The 24,257-nt window shown below is 38.1% G+C and overlaps 1 protein-coding gene across 1 annotated transcript in view; it reads left to right on the top strand.

Annotated features, from left to right (window-relative positions):
- Positions 1 to 24,257, top strand: part of FBXL7 (F-box and leucine rich repeat protein 7) — a 382,495-nt gene that overhangs the window by 94,474 nt on the left and 263,764 nt on the right. Inside the window, exon 2 of the mRNA XM_008517646.2 lies at positions 8,359 to 8,448. Coding sequence (XP_008515868.2) covers positions 8,359 to 8,448 — 90 coding nt within the window. The remainder of the gene's footprint in view (positions 1 to 8,358; positions 8,449 to 24,257) is intronic.

Raw genomic sequence — 24,257 nt, 5'->3', positions numbered from 1 at the left:
CCTTGGAATCATTTCTTTACATTCCATTCCTTTAACCCCTCGCTCTCCGCCCACACCGGGGCTGCAGCAGAGTTGTAAATGGCTCTCGAGGAGTTGCTGACTCAGCAGTGAGGTTGTTCCCATTTTCTCTCCTGGAAGAACTCTGTGTACTTCTTCTGTGTGCTCCAACCGCAGCTCTTAGGATCTGATTTCGCCTGGAAACAACATGCACTAGAAGTTCAAATATTAAAAACCACAAGCAGTCAAAGCCAGCACATCTGTCATTGCAACATTATTCTATTCACAAAAGCCGAAAGGTGGAAACACCCCGTGTCTATCAACAGACGAATGAATAAACAAAACGCGGTGTATACACACAGTAGAATATTATTCAGCCATAAAAAATGAAGTACTGATTCATGCTAAAACCTGGATCAACCTTGAAAACATTATAAGATGTAAAAAAGCCAAACACAAAAGGATGAATATTGTATGATTCCACTTATACGAAATTTCTAGAATAAGATAATTCATAGGGACAGAAAGCAGATTGGAGGTTCGCAGGGGCTAGGGGAGGGAAGAATGGGGAGTTACTGCTTAATGGTACAGAATTTCTTTGTCAGGTAATGAAAAGGTTTTGGAAATAGTAGTAATGGTGGCACAACATTGTGAATGTAATTAATGCCACTGAATTGTACACTTAAAAAATGACAAATTTTATATTTTATATGTATATATATATATATATATATATTTTTTTAAATAATGAAAAAAATGCCAGCACCCTGAACCAGGTCTTGTGTTTGAGTGCTGACCACATCTCTAAGCAATGAGGCAAATGCTGAGAAGTGTCCTTGGCTTTTCTCAGGCTGGACATAAACCTGTTAGAATGGCAGCCTCTCGGGGGAAGGGCCCAGCACAGGCCTTGGTGTGGAGTAGGTGCTCAGTTAGCCATCTTGTTCCCTAGCACTGCCCTGGACTGCCCTTCAGTTACAGACATGTGTATCCTGCTCAGGGGTCCTGAGGTCACTTGTTAAGTGCTTTGGGAAACTGGAATAAAGAAAGTTTGAGTTAAGACATTAAATGGCTTGAAAGGAAAAAAAAAAACCCGCATAATTCTTAACAGTTCTCTTGCTATTTAATTTTCTTTTTTCCTCTCATCCTTCTTAGCCTGTACGGTAGTCCCTCCTTATCCAAGGTTTCACTGTCCACAGTTTTAGTTACCCATGTTCAACCGTGATCTAAAAATATTAAATGGAAAATTCCAAAAGCAAACAATTCATGCGTTTTAAATTGCACACCATTCTGAGTAGTGTGATGAAATCTCATGCAGTCCCTCTCTGTCCTGCCTAGGATGTGAATCATCTCTTTGTCCAGCAGATCCACACTGTATCCACTACCCGCCAGTTAGCCACTTAGTAGCTGTCTTGCTTGTCAGGTCAGATCGACTATTGCTGTTTTGCAGTGCTTATGTTCAAGTAACCCTTACTGTCAGAAATAATGGCCCCAAAGCTCAAGAGTAGTGATGCTGGCAATTCAGGTATGCCAAAGAGAAGCCATAAAGTGCCTCTCTTAAGTGAAAAGGTGAAAGTTTTCGACTTAAGAAAAGAAAAAAAATCACATGCTGAGCTTGCTAAGATCTACGGTAAGAACAAATCTTCCTTCTGTGAAATTGTGAAGAAGGAAAAAGAAACTCTTGCTAATTTGGCTGTCACACCTGAAATATGTACGTACAGGAAAAAACGTAGTATATGCAGGCTTCTATATTATCTGCGGTTTCAGGCATGCACTGGGGGTCTTGGAGTCCATCCCCCACGGATAAGGGGAGACCACTGTACTTTCATTCAACCAAGAGAGAACAAAGAATAGGAAAAGCAAAAGCAAAGAACACCATCTGCTGTTTTTTGCTCACAATAAAGTAGAGCGGAGTGCCCGGGATCCTATTCCTCCTCATTTCATTCTCGTTGAAGGTCTCCCACTCTGGAGAACTCATCTCTTAAATCACCCCCCTTTGACCTGAAAGAGTTAGTGCACTTTCACAATATGTATTCCATTTCTTTCCAAAAACTAATGTGCACCTGGGCCACGGATTAAGCCAGATCATTCTTTGAGATAGCTAATATTATTATTCTGTATGTATAGACATTTGAACTATGGATCAAAGAAGATAAGAAACTCTCTCAAGATAACAATCAGGAAAATAACAGTGAATTCAACCTACAAATATGACCCACAGCTTCCTTGATCTAATTCTGAGATGTTGAAAAAAATTCCCTTTGGTGTGGACATTTAATATTAAATCAGGCTCTTACGGTGCCCCGACAGCAGCTTGGAAACAAGGTACCTGAGAGAAACAGGAAATAAGGGGCTAAGTCCCTCACGTGGGTCCACGTGCTTGTTTGTGGGTTTTGTATTGAAGTCTGCACTAAAATCCACAGGAATGAATTCATTGCATATAATCTGGAATTGATATAGAGAATCAATTTTGCAAGTGATTTCTTGGACTCTTAAGAATGTTAGAAATCATAGGACCCTTTGACTAGTTTTTCTGTCATGTATTGATGGATCTTTTCTGTTCCTTCCTTTACTTTCTTCATGTTATCAATAAGTCACAATGGAATGTCTGACTGTCTTGTTTTAAATATCTGCATTTGCAAAATCAGCCTGGATACTGGGAATGAGAAGAGAGAAGAAACTTAGTTTTGTAATTTTACATATGGAAAATTTTAAGTTAAAAGGGACTTAAAATCCCTCTCTAATAGGATCCTCATTTAAGGAAAGTTCTTTTTCTCTTTAAACATCGGGAAAACCTGACACATTCTAACAGAAACCTGGAAGGAATGTGTGATTGGAATAAAAGACCAGCACATTCTTCTATTAACGTTTCTGGGTTGACAGTGTGCCCCAAGTGACCTTGATGATCAACGCAGCAACTAATTTCTTCATACTATGACTCAGAATTGTATGCGTGTACGTTAACCTGTTACAGATAACGTTTACCAACCTCAGTGCCTTAGTCTTCACTTGTTTTGATGATTATTTGTATTTGATACCTAATTGTTTATTCAGTTACCCTATTTAGCCCACTTGAGAGGAAATTAAATAAAGTGAAAATTTTACTTTATCAAGTCCAACAGGCACAGTTCTGATATGCTAATAACCCCTAATGGGGGTTTTGGCCATTAGTCAAGTAAACTTTCATGTAGGTAAAGCAGTTTGCAGGATAGTCAACCTTGCTTATATCTAAGGGATTTTTGTTGGATATATAGGACATGTATAATTTAATTTATATGTATATATAATATTTATTTACTATTACATGTACATATAATAGTAGAATAATAATTAGTCTTTTAAACTTCGTTTCTTGTTTCCTGATACAAATTGAACCGTCATTGGGTCAGTTATTAATCGTGCATGGCCTCTCACTGCTGCTGGACGTGACTGAATGCTTTACAAGCCAGAGCTCATTTATTCTCGTAGCAACCTCTCCCAAACCCTGGAAGGTGGGTACAATTCCTCCAGTGTTAGTAGATGAAGTGGGTAGTCATTTTTTGTTTGTTTTTATCTCTATTTTATGGATGAAGACATTGAAGTTTAGAGAGTTTGAAAGATTTTCTCCTAGGCATGTTGCTTGGAAGTCGTAAATACAGAATTTAAGCTCATATGGGTCTGACACTGTGATGGACAGTATTATGTGTCATCTTGGCCAAGGATGGTACCCAGTTATTTAATCAAACACTGTTTGACGGTGAGAAATGTAGGCAGTCCTGTCCTAGTACAGAGGCTTGGTTTGCAAGAGCATCGTTGATGCTGCAGATTTCTGTTTTTGACTATCAGAAGCCAAATAAATGTCGCTTTGTTCTTTCCCTCTGAGTTCCTCCTGTAACATTTATTCTGTAAACAGCACCCCCCCCCCCCACACACACACATGTACACACTTTTTCCTTGTCCACTTGAACTCTCTGAGAAGATAGTTCTGCTTCCGGGAGCAAGGCAGAAGAAAAGAGCATATTGATAATATCCAAAATATGAACTTCATTATACTAAGATTCAGTATTTCTTAGATGCACTGTCTGAAGTGCTGTATCTGGATTATTTTATTTACTCCTCAGAAGAACCCTCTGAGGTAGGAACTGATCCCCACACCCTGTTTATAGCTGAAAAAACTAAAGCATAGAAGGGTTTAATAATTTGTCCAACACTAGGAAGTGGCAAATGCAGATATAAACCCCGGCTCCAGATCCTACACTCTACCCACTTCAGTCTACGTGAAAGATATAAACCCCTGACTCCAGATCCTACACTCTACCCACTTCAGTCTACGTGAAAGATATAAACCCCTGACTCCAGATCCTACACTCTACCCACTTCAGTCTACGTGAAAGCTGGTTATAAACTGTGAAGCCATATTTAATACAAGTTTATATTCAGTCGATTCTTAGGATTTGTGGATTCTGTATTTGTGAATTTGCCTGCTCACTAACTAGTAAATATTTGTAACCCCCAAAATCAATAGTTGTGATGCATTCAAGGTCATTCACGGACATGCACAGAGTGCCGAAAATATGAGTCGCCCAGTATGCGTATTTCCAGCTGGGGCTGAACAAGGTGGTGCCCCGCCTTCTTGTTTCAGCTCTCCTACTGGAAAGAAGTGTTTTTTTGAGGTTCTTTAGTGTCAATGTTTTTTGCATTGTTGTGCTTTTTATTGGTGATTTCGCTTTTTAAAATGACCCCACGGCATAGTGCTGAAGAGCTGTCTGGTGTTCGTAAGTGCAGGAAGGCTGTGATGGGCCTCACGTGTGTTGGATAACTTTGCCTGGGCTTCCGTTACAGTGCTGTTGGCCTTGGGTTCAGTGTTAATGGATCAACAACATATATTAGATATGGTGTCTTTAAACAGAAACACACGTAAAGCAAGATTATATATTGATGGATTGGTCAAGATGTGATCAGAGACTCACAGAAACCTGCTCCCGTGTTCCTCCTCAGTCTTGTTAGTTCAGTGTTTGTGGCGATTCTATGGAACATAACAACCATGAATAACAAGAATGGACTGTATTTCTCTCCCTATTCTCTCACCTTCCTTAATTACTTAATTCATTAAATACTCTGGCATTTAAAAATGTTTTACTTATCAAACCTTCTCAATGGGGATGGTATTGCCCCTAAAGGGACAAAAGTTGGTTCTTGGGAGGTAAAAGCTCTTACTATTTTTGTGTAAAAAACAAAGATATAGTACGTAACAGATATATAATATATTTGTGGTATTACAGTTTTATTTGGGAGATGATTAGGAAAAAAGCCTCAAAAGTTTCCTTGGGGGAAGGGCAATAATAAACCAAATGATTGGAAAACACAGCTGTGGGGCATCGTGAATATATGATGAAGCATCTAAAGCATTTATTAGAGTACACAACACAGTGTACACACTCAATGTTGGCTATTATTATAAATAGCACTGACAATGTGATTTGTTTCCCCAGTCTCCTTCCCTTTCTTCATAGACCCACATTTCTTAAATTGGGATTTGTAGACCTCTGAGGGGTCTAAAATAGACGTTTTCAGACCTGTCTGAGAATTTTCTCTGAATTTTGTTATTCTGTTTTGTGCTTTCACTTGAATGATAATTTTAAAAATAATAGATAATTGTCTACTGATTTCCCTTTAGAACAGAGTCCTCCCACAAGATTTCATTGTCTAAGTTTGTGCCTGTCTTTTAAGGAAAGAATACTACCTCAATGGTTATGGGCTAACAACAATAAAAGAAAAGCAGACTTAAAATGTGTGAATGATACAGTCAGACCAGATAAAGCCAGGTGATATTTCATTGCATAGTAGAAGGAAGGACTCCCAGGTTCTAATGGAGGAAGGTGGTGGGTGGGCTGAGTCCTCGCACGGCCTGGGGTAGCATGGGCATGTCCAAACCAAGAGAACATTGGCTTTAGCAGCCAGTACCATATTTACATTTTGAAAGGCAATTTAATCTCAGCAAAATAACATCATCTGCCATGTTAAATTAATGCTGTTAATTTGAATTTTATGGGTTTTATTGTCCTTGTGTTCAATTTATTGTTTTGTTTGGGTCTTATTGTTGAATCAGAGCTAAATCATGTGGAGTTTATTTCTCGTTTTCCATTTGTGCATTACTGAGTAACAATCTAATAAAAATAATTGAAGTCCATATAGTGGTGGTGCACAATAATGCTTTTTGCCATATTAAGGGGAGTGTGTGCATTCCTCAGCTTTGAGGAGTAATGTAATGGACTCATAGACTACTTGAGCTACTAGAAATCGCTTAGTCTAACCATCTCACCTACCAGATGTGGACATTGAGCCTTCCAGAGGAGAAGTGAAATGTCCAAGGTCAAAAACAAGGGAGTAGCAGACTGATGTCAGACCAGGTTGACATATTTCTATCTAGGTACCTGGTCTGCATGGCAGCCCCCCTCCGAAGGTGAACCATGGCAGGTAAACGGCGACCACTGCCAGGCCATGAAGGCAGACTAGACATAAACTAATGGAGAGTTACTGCACTTGTCTCAGGGAGGAGGATGTGAAATGGGCAGGGATGCTGGAAATAACAGACATATTTCAGAGCCATATGTCAAAATGAGTAATGGGCAGTGATGAGAAGAAGCAATAGCCTCTTGACTTTTCTGCTCAGCTGCTCAGGTGATGTCACCCATGAACTTGGATTCTTCCATTACTCTCAATATTAGCAAACAAATCCCTGAAGCTCTTTAAATTGAAGCCATTTGTACTTTTCTACTCTGTGTTTAGGCGTAAGCTCATGCCACCTAACTGGGGCGTGTTCCTCTGTGCAGGGAAAACTCCTGGGAAAGTGTCTCTCAGCTGCATTTAAGTTTTGATCATAACTTGTGGAGTGAAAAAGAGTTCATTTGTGATATAACTGTTTGGTCATTATATTAGTTTTCTATTGACGCGTAACAAATTACTGCAAACATATTAGCAGCTTAACACTTATTTATCATTTATCATCTCACAGTTTCCATGGATTATTTTTAGGATCTCACAGAGGTGTATTCAAGACATTGGCTGGGTCTCTCGCCTGAGGCTCGGGTCCTCGTCCATGCTTATGCCAGTGTTAGCAGAATTCATTTCCTGGTGGTGATAGAACTTACAGTGGCTTGGTTCTTCAAGGCCAAGGGGAAGAGTCTCTCTCCTCTAGATTCTTGTAAAGGGCTTACCTACTTAGGTCATGCCCACCCATGATAATCTCCCTTTTGATTAAAGTCAACTCAGGGAATTTAATTACATCTGCAAAATCCCCTCACCATTGCCATACTCTATTGCTTAGAGGCACGTTACAGGTTCTGCCCACACTCAAGGGGAGCAGAATACCATGGGCATGGACACTGGCTTAGCCTGTTTAGGCTGCTACAACAAAATACCACGGATTAAGTGGCTTATAACAACAGAAATTTAATTCTCACAGTTCTGGAGGCTGGAAAGTCCGAGATCAAGGAGTCTGGTAAGACCCTGTTTCCTGCTTCATAGATGGCTGTTTTTTCCCTGTGTCCTCAGATGGTGGAAAGATCAAGGGAGCTCCATGGTGGGGTCTCTTCTATAACGGCATTAATCCCATTCATGAGGGCTCCACCCTCATGACCTAATCACCTCCCAAAGTGTAATCACCTCCTATTAAACCATCACATTGAGGAACAGGCGTAATGATGTGAATTTGGAGGGACACAAACATTCAGTCTGTAGAGGGACCGTGGGGGTGATCTTAGAATTCTACCCATCGCAGTCATTGATGCACCCCTCCCAGTTGTGACAACTAAAAATGATACAGACGTTGCCAAATATCCCCTTGAGGGGAAAAGCACCTCCAGTTGAGAACTACTGCATTAGAAAAGTGAACTGGTTTTTTGTTTGTTTTTGTTTGTTTGTTCGTTTGTTTTTTAAGATGGTACAGCTGTTTGGAGCCAGCAGGCTCTTGCACCTTGGATAATGCCTCATTCTTAGGTTTGCTTTTGTCCTTTACTGGGAAATGTATAGTTTATAGTTGCAAATAAAAAATTAATACTGTGGATGTATTTCCCATATGTACTTTCTTATTCGCATGTTCACCAAAATCAGATTACGTCATCATATGTGTCTATGTTTTATAATCTTGTCTGAGTTGCTAGTCAAGCCGTATTATAATAGGGCCTTAGTTCTACTCCAACATGGGTCCAATAGTTCCCAAAAGATATTTAATGCATAAGGTAAGAATCCTAATATACTCCATTCTTGGTGTTATGGTTTGTTTCTTGGAAACAAGTGATAGGGCTTGAGATGGGGCAGAGTGGAAGGCATGGTCTGGTTCTGAAATCACAGAACTCAAAAGCTGCTCACTCCTGTTTTCTCTAGGCAAAGGCAGCTCAAGCATCTCATCCGACGTGAGTTCAAGTACAGATCACACACCAACCCAAGCCCAGAAAAATGTGGCTACCAGTGAAGGTAGGCATCTGGTCTTCATTATCTCTTGCCCTCTTTACAGTGCTGACTGTTTTTGGAAGACAAAATGTGTGAGTCTCAGTTGTGTTCTACTGAGTGGGAGCATATGAAATTCTTGAAAGTGAGGAGGCAAAGGGTTTCCCAAGTTTCTTTTTTGTTGCACTGCTGTCACTGTCCACTAAAGTTGTTTCTATGGGAATTAAGTGTCTCAATTCTAAGGCAAATGCTGTTATTTTGTGAAAATGTAATACGCTGACTTTTGGGAAACCTTTGTGATATTATATATCTTGTTTTTCCAGTATGGAAAACATTGTGATTGTAAAATCCTTGTGCCTATCAAGATAAAGATTGGTTGCAGTGATACTCTTGATAAAGAATTTCACTGTATGTGGTAATGCGTGTTGGAATTCAACTGCTTCCCAATAGTCAAGGAGCTTTTGAGTTATTACTCGCTTAAGTGTGGATATACTTGTTTCTGTAGTGGTTATTTAGTAGAAATTGACTCAATTATGGAATCAGCTCCTTTTATTTTAATGTTATACGTAATTAAATGACTTCCTTTCTTTCTAACTAATTGTTGAATGAAGGAACTAATTGTTCCTTTTAATGTTATACATAATTAAATGACTTCCTTTCTTTCTAAACTAATTGTTCAACTCTTCTTCTGGAAGAAGAATTCTTTCTAAACTAATTGTTGAATGAAGATCCAGTGTAAGACATCAATGCCATTTATAATGAAAAACTCTTTGTTAGATGTCAGCTGCTTTCCATGACATTGTATAGAGCCTACCTTTCTAAAGGGTACAGGCTGTTGCAGAAGCACATTTCTAGTCTTTGTTTCAGAGGTCTAATTTCTGCTGCTTATAACATTGGGAAGCATATTCATGGCATGATGTTGGTCATCTCAACTGTTTGATTGCTCTTGATCCACATTATAGTTTATGCATTGATGATGGTTTACCTTTGCTGTGTCTATCTTCTCTTTCCATATTCTTTGACTTCATATGTTTCAAATAGCACAGAATTATCTTCTCTGGGTTAGTTATCCCCAGACTGATGATAAATTACTTTTACAACTGGATTATATTCCCCTGTGTTTAATGCCTTAGCGTTGTCTTACCAACATTGTGAGCCAAACAGATTAGGGTTTTCTCTTCAGTGTGGCAAAGCACCAGGTGGCAATCCAATCTTAATTTTCTGCCTTTTAATTCAAATATGGACATTAGCTCAATCTTAGAATTCAGTTACCGTAATGTGCAGGTCAGGTAAATTGACTCTAGACATTTGCTTTTGAGGCTTCCATTCTTAGGAGCCAGAGTGAAAATCACTTCAATTTAATTTATTTTTGACCCTCTCTAATCAGAAATCTATGTTTTGTAAGATTATCACTTTTTTCCACCATTATTTTATAGTCACTTTTGTCACAGTTATTTGCCTAATTTGAGTAGGTGTGAAAATAAAATGTTTAAAGTGTGTTAAATAATCCTTCTGTGTTTCCCTATCTGGATTTAAGTTCTCTAATTATTTTTTCTCCTTTTTAAAAATAGAAAATACAAAACTCTATGAGCTGTGTTGCACAGGTTGTGGGAGGGGACTGTGAGACTTTATGCATTTAAAAGGTCTGCTTTTTCTGCTTCCAAAAGAAAGAAAATCTATAGGGATTTAAAATTTTCATTTTATTTCATCTTTTCCCTAGGAAGATTCTTTTGATGCAGACCCAGCCAATGTTTTATACATTTTTTGTCACAATGCATTTTCTATCATTTTGAGGGTAAAAATCAAGAGAGAAAAATGGGAAAATGTAATGTTCATATGAAACAGTATGTTTTAGCAACTGGGCTAAATTAATATGGAATATTTTTCCAACCCTTAAGTGAAAGAACCCCATCTCTATGACAGATGCTATCCGTTTTCTTGTAATCTGAAAAATTAAAAAAGAAAATGTTTTGCTATTTGTATGCATCCATTTTTGCTACTTTTTAATCAATGATAATTAAAATATTAAAAAATAAATTAGATGTGGGTATTGGTTACATTAAAATGTCTTTCAGGGATGTTTGCTGCATAACTGGTCTCATAATATCATCTGCTTTTTCAAGATGGAAGGACAGTAGCTAGTGCTAAGTTTCTCACTGTACAGGTGCCAGGGCTCAGGTCTACCTCTTAGGATGAGCCATTAGGGCGTCACATTCCCCGACCTCCTCAGGGTGGATTTACCTGATGGCCTGCATTTCCTCCTACCAGAAAACACATAGGTAACACTGTACGCAGCATGCTGTGAAAGAAACAGAAGGTGGACACCAATGTCTTACACATGCTACAGAGGAACAAATTTAAAAACGCTTTTCTGATGCTCTTCCCACTGTTTTCTAGAACTATGTTTAACCTTTGATATTAAGAAAATCTTGGGTAAGTGGTATAAATGACTTTCTAGAAGCTATTTGATTGTGATTATTTTCTTCATTTCCTTAATCCTCTTATGATTTTTCAACTCTGAATTCAATGATATCATTTTCGAGAAGCACAGGCTGGATCCTCTGTTTAAAGGTCTGAGAGAGATTGATTTTTAAAAGTGATATCTATTGTGAAGGGCAATGTTCAGTTTTCCTGCAGCTTTTGAAAACCATACCTGTAATAGCTGGGTTGGAAGCATTTTGCAGCACTGCTGTACTTTTCCCTGATAGGCTAGATGGGGAAGGTTGTTGGTGGTGGTTTGTGTGTGTTTGTATATGCACATGGTTGTGCATTTGTGTCCAACCTCCACAAGCTGTCTAATGGCACAGGTGTTGTCTCTTGCTAGGAAACATGTAGATAACCACTGTGTGCAATGTAGGCTGGCAAATAGACTGAGCACATGGGAGCTGAGGGAAGAGAAGGGCACCGCATAGCATGCACTTAACCTGGGGCTGGTGGTGGGAATGGGGAATTAATTGTAAACAGACACAGGGATCTTACTGGGGAAATGACAATGTTCTAAAATTGGATTGTGGTGATAGTTGCACCACTCAGTAAATTTACTAAAAATCATGAATTGTACACATGAAAAAGGATGTTGAGATATCTGCTGGTTTTGTAGGATCTTCAGACTTGTATCTAAATCATCACAAACTATTCTTTGCAAATGCTGCCTCCCAACTCTGAGGGGGTCATGAACAGTGCCCAGAAGGTCTGGTAAGAGGGCAAGACTTGGCCAGTACAAAGTGCAGAGCTACTGGCAGAAAGCTTCTTTGAGGCCCTGGCCTTGAAAGCCATCATAATGAGTCCCTAGACAAGTAGTGTCGATAGCCCGGCGTGTAGTGCCCGGTCAGAATTGAGTCATCATAGTACTCATTCTCCCATGAAGCTCTGAGAGACGTGAGATTATAGACCCACAGGTTCCCCAAACGTTTTTTCTTTTTAGCTTTTCCTGGATAGTCTTTAACTTCAGCTCAGATTTTAAGTATTCTAGCACCCAACCCTAATAGTTGAGGCATCACATTTTTTCCCTGTAGCAAGTGTATTTCTTTGCTAACAACTTTTGTCCCTACAGTCTATCTAATGTTCCAACTAATCCACTTTGGGTCATAAGGCTATTCCCCTAGGCAAGGTGGGCACAGATGGGGTTACAGTTTAGTTTTAAATCAAGAAACAGTGTGTTTTTGACCTGATGGTAGTGTTCTGTGTCAAATTCTTATGCACCTCTTTTAAGGAATTGGCAGCCTCCAGTACTTTCTTCCTGATAAATGGTGTAGGCTTTCTTTAAAACACATCCTATTTCTTGTGACAGGTTAAGTTCCTGATTCCCTGACACAGTAGGGGGTTAGGGTTCAAGTGCAGAAAGCTGGAAACTTTCCATTTTTCTCAACAAAATTTGCATTCCAACATCTTAAACCACAGCTTAATTCTTTCCACTTGTGTTACTGTTTTCTCTTCCCCTGTTTTCAGTCTTTCTCATCCATGGGTGTTCTCTCTTATACTGAAAAGAATGGCCTTTGACCTGCAGCTATGAAAGTCACATCCAGCCCGTGGTTGGAATAGGGCATACGGCAGCCAGCCTTGAGCAGAGTCAGTTCTGTTGGGTTAGATCGTGAAGAAACTTCCTAGAAATAGAACATTGAGCATGGGCTTCTTTCACAGAACAGAGGGTATAAGGCTGTGGTTTCAAAGGTGCCATCTCAAGAACTCAGCCTTCTCTTGAGCTGGAGGAAGGTGAATCAGTTACTTCAAAGGCCAAATGTAATTGATCCAGCTGCTCTTTAAACATATATTCAAGTTCAGACATTGAACTCACTGACAACACAATATATAGATGTGATGGCTGTTTATAAACGTTGGTTATCAAGCCAGACAACCATGGAACATAGGATTTTTAGAGCTACAAAGGGCTTTGGCAATTTTCTGATCTAATACACTCATTTTACAAAGATATACCTGCAGCACAGAGAAATGAAGAGATTTGCTCAAGATTACATACTTAATAAACTATCAAGCAGGAATTCGGCACAATATTGTTTTGGTGAAAGGGAGTCAAATTAGAAAAAAAAAAGATAACCTTTAAAAGATCCATTGTCTTCTGAGCACGAAGCTACTTAATTCTCTTTTGTTCGCTGATCTCTAGCTGCCTATTTTGAGCTGGTTGCAGAGCTGAGGCAGGCTGTTTAGAAGAGTTTGAGAAAGATCGTTGAGCCCAAATAGATCCATGGTTCCAATGGGAGGAGAGGATACGCTTTGAATGGTAATAGGATCTCAGCCTACTTGAGTAGGTCAACTTCATACCTAGAGATGGAAACACTGCTTTTAAGTTGGCTCGTGATTTTAAATAGCCTTTCAACAAATCCGCTTAGCTTAATATTATTTTGTGAAATTGCCCATCTAATTAGCTCCCTAAAAGGAGTTCATTTAAAAATGTTTCATTTGAGCCACATGAAATGAGTTGATTTATGAAGAATTTGTGGTGATATTCTTTCCATGGAAGCTAAAGCCACCAGTTTATTTATACAATCATGGGTTCTCATGTTTTCAGTGCCCAAATTAGACCAATTCTAAACAGAGCTATTTTGAAAATGCCCAGTCATCTGGCTTTATTTTTGTTCTCTTTGTCTTCCTTATATCATCTTCCTTCTACTTCTTTAGTGTACTCTTCAAGACAAAATTTACATGAATCAAATCAGGAAGAGAAAGTTGATGCTTTTAACTCAAGGTGGATTCCATTCCCAAAAGCCTTTTTGACTCTCCAACAATTCAACAAGCATTTGGGGGACACTTCTTATTTCAGGCTCTTACTAGTGCTTTCATGAGCATCATTGCATTCAACTCTGTTTCATCATCACAATTCTCTTGAGAATAGGCATAAATATTTTCATTTGGTGGATGAAAGCAGGGAGACTGGGAAAGAGTCACTGTGGCCCAAAGTCATGTAAAATTAGTGAATGGCAAAGATAGGCTAGGATCCCTGAGTTCTGACCAAGAGTTATTTGTAAAGCTACTTTTGTAATTGTCATGCAAAATTATTGAGAATTTCATGCTAACCATTTTTATAAGTTTATATCAAAGTATATTTTGAAAGGACTTACGAGAAGTACCTTTTCCAATGCCAACTCATAAATGTGTCTAGATTGCCAGTATTGTACATGGAAACACTTTAGTGGTCCGTGTGTAGTCTAGAAATTAACTTTAAATCCTTGATTCTAGAAAGCAAAAGTCAATATTCCAAGCTGCTTTTATACTAAACTGTTGAAGGATTAGTTTGCAGTTTGTCATAATCATGCCCTTAATATACTGCACCAGACAGACTTAGGGTTTGAAATTGACATTTAAGTTAATCATGATATTCTTTAATTGGAAATGCACACAAGTGGAAGATCTCAATTTCCAAACATGTGCCTTGGAAGACTGAAATGGTACTTTGAAGCAGTCTATTACAATTGAATGAAACTCAGTTTACGACATGAGAGAAAATAGAGTAAAACTATAAAACATAGGAAGAGGAATAAAAGGTAAAGAACTGGAGAAAGAAAATGACACTGAAGCAATCTCTTTAAAAATAGTTGTAAAATGTCATCTATCCAAATCGAAAGGTTGGATGGGGGACCTTATGGGGAAGGAGAGATACTGAAATCAGAAATGTGGTGTTAGGAGCTTTCACTCTGTGTGTGAAGAAGGCGATGACTGATTACTATAAAGATTTGTTTTTACCTTTAAAAGTTAAATTTTAAACTTAACTATCTCTGAGAATTTCAGGATCATTAGGAAAGCTTTGCAAGGCTTTAGCTGTTGAAGCTTAATGTGTTTTGGTAATTAAATTAGCAACTCGCTGCCTCATGACCAAGTTTCCTTTATTGTTTAAGCTCCTGCTTAATTGTTAGTTAGGTGACTTTTGAAAAACTGCACCAATTACATCTGGTGATTTGAGCATATTATAGATTCAGTGTGCCCAATTTAATAAAGAAATCAAATTTACATCTGAGCATTAGTTTAAGCAGTGGAAAGCTCATCAGCTCAGTATCCACAAAATTGTTATATAAGCCTAGAAATGTACAATGAAATCATACTGACCATCTCAGACTCAAGAACTCAGTTTAATTTCTTGAGGGAATTATCTTCTAAAATGAATCATCCAGAATGGCAAAAATGTCATTTAATAGTCTCAGAAGGGAATTAGGTTTCTGTGTGTGTGTGTGTGTGTGCTTAAGAACATCTTAAAGTAATATTTAGTTGAGACATCCACAGCCTCCCAGTGCCTTTATGTAGAGTTAGGGGAGAGAAAAAATTACATCTTAAATATTCTAATGCCATGTGCAAAATTATTCTATGTTTGTTTCTTTCAGCTACATTTTATCATTTGCAAAAAAGCGCTCAATAAATAATCAATATATTTCAGCCATAGACATTCTGGTTCATCTAAGTACAACTTGGTGTATTTTTAATGAAGGCTGGGATCATTCCTAAGATATCTTATCAGTAGTTTACATTAAATTAGTAATTTAATTCAATGGGAATTTATTAAAGGATGTAATCTAGATTCAAATACATTTGTTTAGGTACTTATGGAGGCTTCAAAATATATCTCAGTCACAAACAAAGAATGATCCCTACTTTCAGATGTGTTTTCTTCTCCCTGAAGAATTTTCAAAAGTAATTTTGGATTGAATTTAGTGGATTCAGGTGGAGCATCCACCTGCAGTTCCCGTGTCCCCATCATTCCCTGTTGTCTTAAACAAACATCCTTTGCAATATTGCTGTTAGCTGCTCAGTTCCCTAGGGAAGTTGATTGTATAGCAAGATCCACTGCTTCCAGAAGCTTAGCATTTACTTGGGGAAATAAATACTTATGAAACAGTAAACAGTAATTCGGGCTGGCATGGGATTGTGTCCCAAGAAGTGATCTGAAGAAGTGCTGTAGTTGGAGAGGAAGGGAGATAAGCATGATTTGGAGGAGTTGGGAAAGACATCATGGCAGCCTGGGACTAGGGTCTTTGCTGTGTGAGCGGAAGGTGGAAGAATGGAGAGGAAGATGTAGCATGATGTGTAAGGCTGTGAGGAGTTTGAACAAATCCATCTGGGTTCACATGGGGATAAGTGGAGGCATCTAAAAAGACTCCTCCCTGGCAACATTGAACAGGTTCACAAAGTGCTTTGAACATCCAGTCTATCACTAAAACTTTTAGTCATGGAGTGATTGCACATTCTTTGTACTACTTTTTTGATGATCCCACGTAATTGGAGACGTCAGTGACACATAGGCTATTATTCTATGACACTCTGCACTCACCACCTTTCTTTGGGTTATTTGGAAGGTTTTACCATAAAGGGCCAACTTCTGAGCTCGTCTAAGACAAAGAAAGAATATGGAGCAGGTTGGGGACCAACATTTTAGTACAAATAACCTGATATTGGAAATATTTGCCCTTTACAGTCATGGACACAGTCTGACCTTAAAAACCAGGTTAACATGTCTGTTTACTTCCTCTTTGACTAGGAAATAACTTCCTGAGGATAAACTAACTTCCTCAGGAAGTCCCCGACTTCCAAGGCTGTTAGGCTGATTAACAAATAATGAGAGAAAAGCACTTTAGTTGTAAAGGGTGTTCCTTTACATCTCATATACTTGAAAAATGTAGAAAATCTACATTGTGGAGGGGGTATATAAAAGTATCTTAGAAATTATTTATAATCATTAAAAGATGATTGAAGAATTGTTATAAGGGGTGCAGTCTATGGAAGCAGGTAGTAACACAGTTAATAATTATAAATGTAACTCAGAAGCTTTCTGCTGTTTATAACTGCTACCGCCTTCCAAGGTGGGATGGGTTACCTGGTATGCTAAAGAACCTTTGTTGTTCTAAATAACTGCATGTGTTTGAGTATGTGAGTTTTTTTTGTGTGTGTTGTAGAAAACCAGATTTCTCTACACAGTAGAGAGATTCTGAGCTGCAAAGCAAGGAGAGAGATAGGGCGTATCCAGGAGAATGAAGGAGGAGATAGATGGGAAGAAGGGATGGTGAAGCTGTGAGTGCTCCAACAGCTTGGGGGATAGTGGTTCCCAAGGTGACGACTTCCTGTGTCCCTGAAAATCTTTAGTTAATCTCTAACTAAACTCACAAAATGCTTGATGGGAGTGGATTTCCTGTGGAAATCAGTGAAGGGCTAAATTTTGAGACTAACTTGCTTTTTTTGTAGTCCCCTTACTCACACAGAGACAGCTAAAGCCAACTAAATCCAACTTTGGGAGAATCCATCAATTAACACTCTCTTACTATTACAGTTAGCACAAATTTAAGCATTCTATTATGCTTACCTTCTGTTGTGTATAACAGTATTTTATATAACTTACGTAACACAATTTATATTAACATTTCTCTTTTGAGTCTAATTACAAACACACATTGTTCCAATTATTTATAATTATTATTCTCTTTTCGATGCTTGGCTTTTTACAACTTCTGTGGAAAACCTTTAAGCATCCCCTTTGTCCTGCTGTAAAATCACTCTTGCTTTCTGGCCACAAGAGAATGTTCCAGATTCACTCCTTTTATATTTTCTGCCCAAGGCACAGAATCAGTTGAACCCCAAAAGGCTGTGTCCTTTTAATGGAGAAATATAAAGACAGAAATCTGGGTACCAAGCAAAAGTTTCCTGCTGCTGTGGGCTTACTTTTAGTAAAGTTAGAAGTGAAGAAAATGTATTTTTTAAGGTACCAATACACACTGATTTTATCAACTTGTGTTATAAATTCTTGCACTCTACATATATTCTTGTAGTATGAAGTTTCATTTGACATTAGGACTTTGTACTCCTCAGCAAACAAACGTATAACTTTTGCTGGGCTTTCCCATCAGATCTCCAGATGTGCCCAGACGTGCATGATCTGTAGCAGTGACGAGAAATAGGCTTCAGCTGAATCAAGATATTGACTGCATAAGAGATTTGTGTATGCTTTCAGTTGATACCTCCACTGTGTCATTCCTGCACTTGCTTGAACTTCTTTGAGGAAGGAACTGTGTTTTATCTAACTCTGTATACCCAGTGGCTACCACAGTATTTGACATACAATAAACGTTTAGTAAATGTTTACTGAATGAATGAATGGGTTCTTATTCAAGATTTTAAAAAGGAACATTGATTAACTTTTCCAAGTATAGTCATAAAGACTATGACCTCAAAAGTTATGCAAAACCAAAGTAATATATGAGAAGTATAGTTAGTTTTTATCAAAAAGAGCAAGGCTGTTGCTTAGGGAAACTTGAAGCACACCAGAGGAATATGTGCCACCCGTCAACTTTTAGTTACATTTTGTATTAGGAAACACACAGCTTCTTTAAGCAGGATAGACATGTTGGAAGGAAGATGGAAGAGAATGCATTTCTGCTTTCTGTGTTTTCGTTTGTTTTAACATGTTTAACCAAAAGAAGATTTGTTGTCTATGAAAGCTAGCTCTATAAATAACCAGTTTCTCTCAGAGAATTTTTTAGCATTTTGGATCACCAAATGATAGAAACTTAGAAATCTTGAATTCTAGGGCTTTTCAGCCTCTCCACCTCAATTATGAGGGCAGAGGAAAAATGTTCTTTCCTCCTGACCAATTTAATTTTATTAAATCCTTTTTAAATCTCTTTTAACCTCAATCCATTGAATTGTTTCAGTTCTTCATTTACTGGTATCTGAAAGTACCAAGTTAGAGCCTGTGGTTCTTTAACTGATGAAATTGAAGAAGTAAGTTTCCTTTTATTGGCACAAAATATGGCTGAATTGGCCAGTTAATAAACACTTTCTGATTTTTTGGGGTTCGTTGACTTATTATAAAGAAAATGTTAGAAAAAACATTTCTAAAGGAGAAAATAATATTGTTTTTTTTCCTTTAAAAAACATTATCCTAGAGCCAAGCTCGACCTCAGGGATTATGTTTTGCAAGTTATATTCTATTTCCTAGAAATTTAGAAGCTGGAAAGTTCCTATGTTTTGTTTAGCTGGATTGGATCTGGTCAGGACAGAGATTGGGAAATGAATTCATCCAATCTCAGAGATTTATAAAGAGCTCAATTCTGCTTAATGGATGCATTTGGAAAATGAAGTAGGAAGTTGAACTCTTCATTTAATCTGAATGAGGGGAAAAAAGCTGTGAATGAAAATTTTGTAATTATTTTTTTACTCCCCATTTCTGTGTGACTCAAGTTAGCCTTATTTTTTTCCTCTATAAACCAGGAATAATTATGTTATCTACTTCATGTATTGATTGTGAGGATTAAATTTAAAAATTTATATACAATATGAGTCCCTGTGCATATTAGCTGGTTTAGTTTAATCAGCTTAATTGCAGCCATTTTATGTAAGTTCCATATTTTACCTTGTTCTAGAGTAGGAAAACTTTGTATGGAAAAGTCTCCCCTAAATGAATTCAACCTAATTCCCATGGAAATCCCAATAAGATTTTAATTTTGAAACTTGACCAAATTCTACTTTCTTTACCTGGAAGAATAAATCCAACATCTATAAGTACCTACCATATGTGGATGTTGAATTCACTTAATTACATATGTATGACATTATGTATGTTGAATTACTCATCTGTGTTGAACTCATTTGTTGAATGAACGCATGTACATTTGAGGATGTCCAGGAAAATTTTGGAAATGAATAATGAGAGTTACATTCCCTTAGTGTTATGAAAATATACATTTAGAAATATTCAAGAAGTTTGGTATGGGAGAGCTTGGTGTGATGGAACAGAGAGCTCAAGGTAGACTTAGTTATATGGGAATTTAGGATATGGTAAAGATGGCATTATAAATGCATAGGTGAGATAAGCCTGGTCAACACATCCTAATGGGAATATCAGTTTCTTATTTTCCAGAAAAGGAACAGTGGGCAACCTAATGTGCTCCTGATGCCAAAACAAATTCTTGACAGATGAAAGATTTAAATGTTCAAATTAAATATAGATGAATTATTTTATGCTCTTGAGGTAGAAGAACCTTTCAAAGCATAAAATAGAAGTTGCCTTAAAGCTAAAGTAGACCACCAGCACATACCAGCCCTAGGGGGTAGAGAAAGATCTTTCTGTTGTCAAATGTGTTCGTCTTTGCATTAAGCAAAGTTCAACACAGGTTTCATTTTTATTGCTGAATTTCTCAGAGCTTTTGATGTGTAAGTGTATGTTGTTAATCTTTAAGTGGGGACAAAGTATATTTCATATCTCAAACTTCTCTTATTATGTCTCACAACTGGGAAATGCTAATAGATATGAATCGAGAGCCTTAAAAAATGTGCACATAATTTGACCTAGGAATTTTACACTAGAAAATCACCTTAAAAGCCTGAATTTTATTTGTAGAATATGCTTCTTAATTTTTATAACATAAAAATGGTAAAGCATTTTATTGAGACATCTGTATGTCAAAGTCCTGTTTATCTATTAAAAACATGTTAGTGAATGATGTTTAATGATGTGGGAAAATACTTATTAAATATGCAGATTATGAAGCAGCATTTCCTGTGTGATCCCAGTTGTGCATAGGGTTAGATTTGAAGAAGATACAGACTGAGGGAACAAATTTCAAGATGTTATCAATGGTTGTCACTGAGTGATGGAGTTACAGATTATTTTTATTTTTTGTGCTTTCCAATATTATCCACATTCCTTACTGAAGAGGTAATTTATAGAACATTCAAGTTGATTCTTTGTCGAGGGCTGAAAATCTCTCTTTGACCAGTTGTTTTTGGAATTTCATTGAATGTGAGATCACCAAAAATTCAATTATTTGATTTTTTTTCAATCAGAAGTTTGGTTGGGGCTAACTGTGACTCTTCTGCTCCATGTGGCATGGACTGAGATTACTGGTGGTATTCAGCTGGTGGACAGGCTGGTCCTGAAGGTGAACGATGTGTGCCTAGACCTTGCCTGGGATGGCCAGTCTGTCTATCAGAGAACCTACAGGTGGCCTCTCTAGCAGGATGGTTTCAGGGTAACTGGACTCCTTATATGGTCGCTCAGTGCTCCAGAAAGAGTATTTTGAGAGATAGGAAGTGGAAGCTGCCAGTTTCTTAAGGCTGAGTTCAGAAATTGCCACAGCATCAGTTCTGCCATATTCTATTAGTCACAGCAGTCAGGTAGCCACTTACATTTGAGGGTAGGGGGCATTGACTCCATGGGATGAATGTTGATGTATTGGCAGCTGTTTTTAATATATAGGGTGCACGAGTGGTACAGGATTCCATGAAAAGGAATCAACACGTGGGAAAGCCCTGGAACTGGAGGGAGCTTAGGGCTTTTCTGAGCAGTGGCCTATGTGTATTTGCAATACAGTCACAGAAGAGAGAAGAGATGATGCTGGACAAATAGGAAGTGCCAGTTCTTGTAGGACCTTCTAGGCCACATGCATGTTATAGGTTTAATCCAAGAGCAAGGAGGAGTCCCTGAGGACTTTGAGCAGTGACAGACCTGCTCTGGCTGCTATGTGACTCTGGGAGTGGGCAGTGAGGGCAACCCTTCAGAAGTCAGTTGAGGGCATGGTAAGAAATATGGTACTTGGGACTAGTGTGGTTCTGACCCATTTTAAGCCACATTTTTTTTCCAGTAACTTATGATAGAAGAGTAATAATCAAACTGTGGTCAGTGATAGTCTGTGAACTATATCAAGGTAAACACAGAAATTGAGAGTGATAAGGTTAGAATCCTTTATAACAACTTAACATGCCGCAACACCCAAAGGGATGAGCAATGGGTTTGTATTTGTATGTCTGTTTTCTTTTTAACTTTTATTTTTCTCTTACATTTCTCTTCATTCTGTTGCATTGTACAAAGTATTCACATGCATTGGAAACTTGAAAAAATACTGGTCCTTTCCAACTCATAGATTGAGAATCACCCTTCCTAGAACACGATCTCTTTCTGTCTCCCTTGGGTGCCCTGGACTCTTCTCATGGTAAACGAACATCGACAACCACGTGTACTGGGTTTCATAGACTGAACTGCAGGTCAAACTCACTCTTATTTGCTCATTTAATATGTGACTGCTGAGGACCTGGATCTAGCAATTTTTTCAATAGTCCATTAAAATCCATGATATGGCTGCTTTTTCATAAAATCTTGTCAGTTTTTATTTGTCATATCTTTAATATTTGCATTTTAGAATTAAGTGTTGTCTGGTTGCATTAACAATACAAGACTTCTTGCTCACAGTGATAGGAGCCAATTTTTGGTTGGTGAATGTTAGAAAAAATGTTAGACAAACATTCTAAAAAATGTTGGAAAAAATAGGGAATCATTTAAAAATTAATATGTAGACTGTAAATGCTTTCTTTTCACTCAAAACATATTTGCTCATTTTCTAGTCTTTTGAAGTTAGATTAAAAGCGTTTCTTTGAATATATGGCTACTAGTTGGAGTTCTGCAGTGTTTTTTTCTTGCATAGATCATATAGCAGCATATCCCTTATGATTTTCAGTTTTGATGTCTTTAAAATTGGTAAGATGAAATGTACTTTTATTTTTTGAAAGAAATAGATCTAATAGAAATAATCAGGAGGAATATAATATAAAAATGATATATGACTTACTAAATCAGAAATCCACATATTTGAAATTAGAAATAGTGCATTTTCATTATAAATGGAGAAAGAAGCAGAAATAGTTTGTTTTGCAAGTATTCAATGTATGAATGACACAGCCTTATATCTTGGCAGAGAGAAAAGACATGAGTGATGGGCCACTCAGCTCTTCAAATGCTTTTATTCATATTCCACTAACAGAGAGCATCTGATAAATTCAGACATTCTTTGCTGATAGTTTTATCTCTCAGAAGTTGGAAAAAGTAATGATGGGAAAGGCTATAAAATAAAAACATAAAAAATGAAATTCTGATCATATAATCGAGACCATTTTCAATCAGCAGAAATTGGACCCCGTGTGAATGGATCTCTTATGAGCTCAGATTTTAAAGCCCATATGAAAGGGACAAAGGCAGGCACAGAGTCAAGGGGAAAGTAATACCAAATCTTTAGGAGTAGTATCAGTAGGAGGAACATCACAAATGAGCTGAGACAGACAAGAATGTAAAAGCAGAAAACGACATAAAGGCATGTTTGAAGTTATGTAAGAAGGTGAAGTGGGAAACATGTCAAAGAAAGCTTAATAAGGCAATGGCAGAAGACAGCATCATCTAACAGGTGACAGAGAGAAAGCAGAGCAGCACAGACACTTGTCTCCAGTTCTTCAATAGCAAGGACCATGTCTTGATAAACACTGAAAGGCATAAAGGATAGCAACAGCTACCCATTCTGTGGTGCTTATGCTGTGCCGGGCACCGTTCCAAGTGCGTTACATATGTTAACTCATTTAACCCCAGAACCAATGGGGCAGGTGCCATGATTATAACCACTTTAGAAGTGAGAGGACTGGGGCAGAGAGCACATGTAATTTGTTCAGGATCATACAGCTACTCAGTACCTTGAACAAAGGCGTCTTTTTCTGGATTCCGTTCTTCACTGCAGGGTTCTATGATTTAAAATTGCAGGCCACAGAAAATGATGACATGTTTTTAAAAGAATGGTTAAAGCAAATACAAGTCAACAAAGTTGAGCCAGTTGCAATGCAAGGGACTGAACGAACTGAAGACAAACCGCTGATCAGATTTTGAAAAATGGAGAAAGTGTAAACTCCTGAAACCACAGCCTCTTTGGTCTGTTTCGTTCATCCAACTAACTCAGTTTGCTACCTCCTGGATGTCAGGCATGGTGCAGAGTGTTTACGGTAAGAAGATGCAGTGGATGCCATCTTTGCCCTCTAGAAGTGCAATCTGGGGCAAAGACAAACAAATGAAGGAGAAGTATGATTCAATTATTGTATTACTTAGAAACCACAATGGACCCAGAGGAAGGAGCAGCTGTGCTTGGGGAAGTGCATCTTGCGGAGGCTTCATAGAGGAGCTGATGTTTGATTGGGGCTTTGCATGATGAGAAAGAGTCACCCAGTGGGAAGTGGAAGAAACAGTTGTGTCTGCATGTGAGGAAAAGCTCAGAAGTGTGAAAGTGCCAGGGAATTTGGGAACATTGGTCATCTAGCTCCAGGTTACTCAAGGTGGATCCAGGACCAGCATCACTGCATCCCCGGGAACCTGTTAGAGATGCAGAATTTCGGGCTTTGCCTCAAACAGACCTGCCAGATTTGCATTTTAACAAGTTCTCTGGGTGACTCCTTAGGCACCTTAAAGTTTGTGAAAGCGCTGTTGTAGAGTGAGTGTGTGGTTCCAGTGTTGAGTGCACACAGTAAGTGGTGGTGGTGGTGAGAGAAACAATGTGTCCTCTCAAGTTAGGGTCACTTTAGACTTTATCCCAAGA

This window comes from Equus przewalskii, chromosome 20, assembly GCF_037783145.1.
Source record: "Equus przewalskii isolate Varuska chromosome 20, EquPr2, whole genome shotgun sequence".
NCBI lineage: Eukaryota > Metazoa > Chordata > Mammalia > Perissodactyla > Equidae > Equus > Equus przewalskii.
Note: the sequence above shows the minus strand (reverse complement) of the source record. Positions and strands in the feature narration are given on the sequence as shown.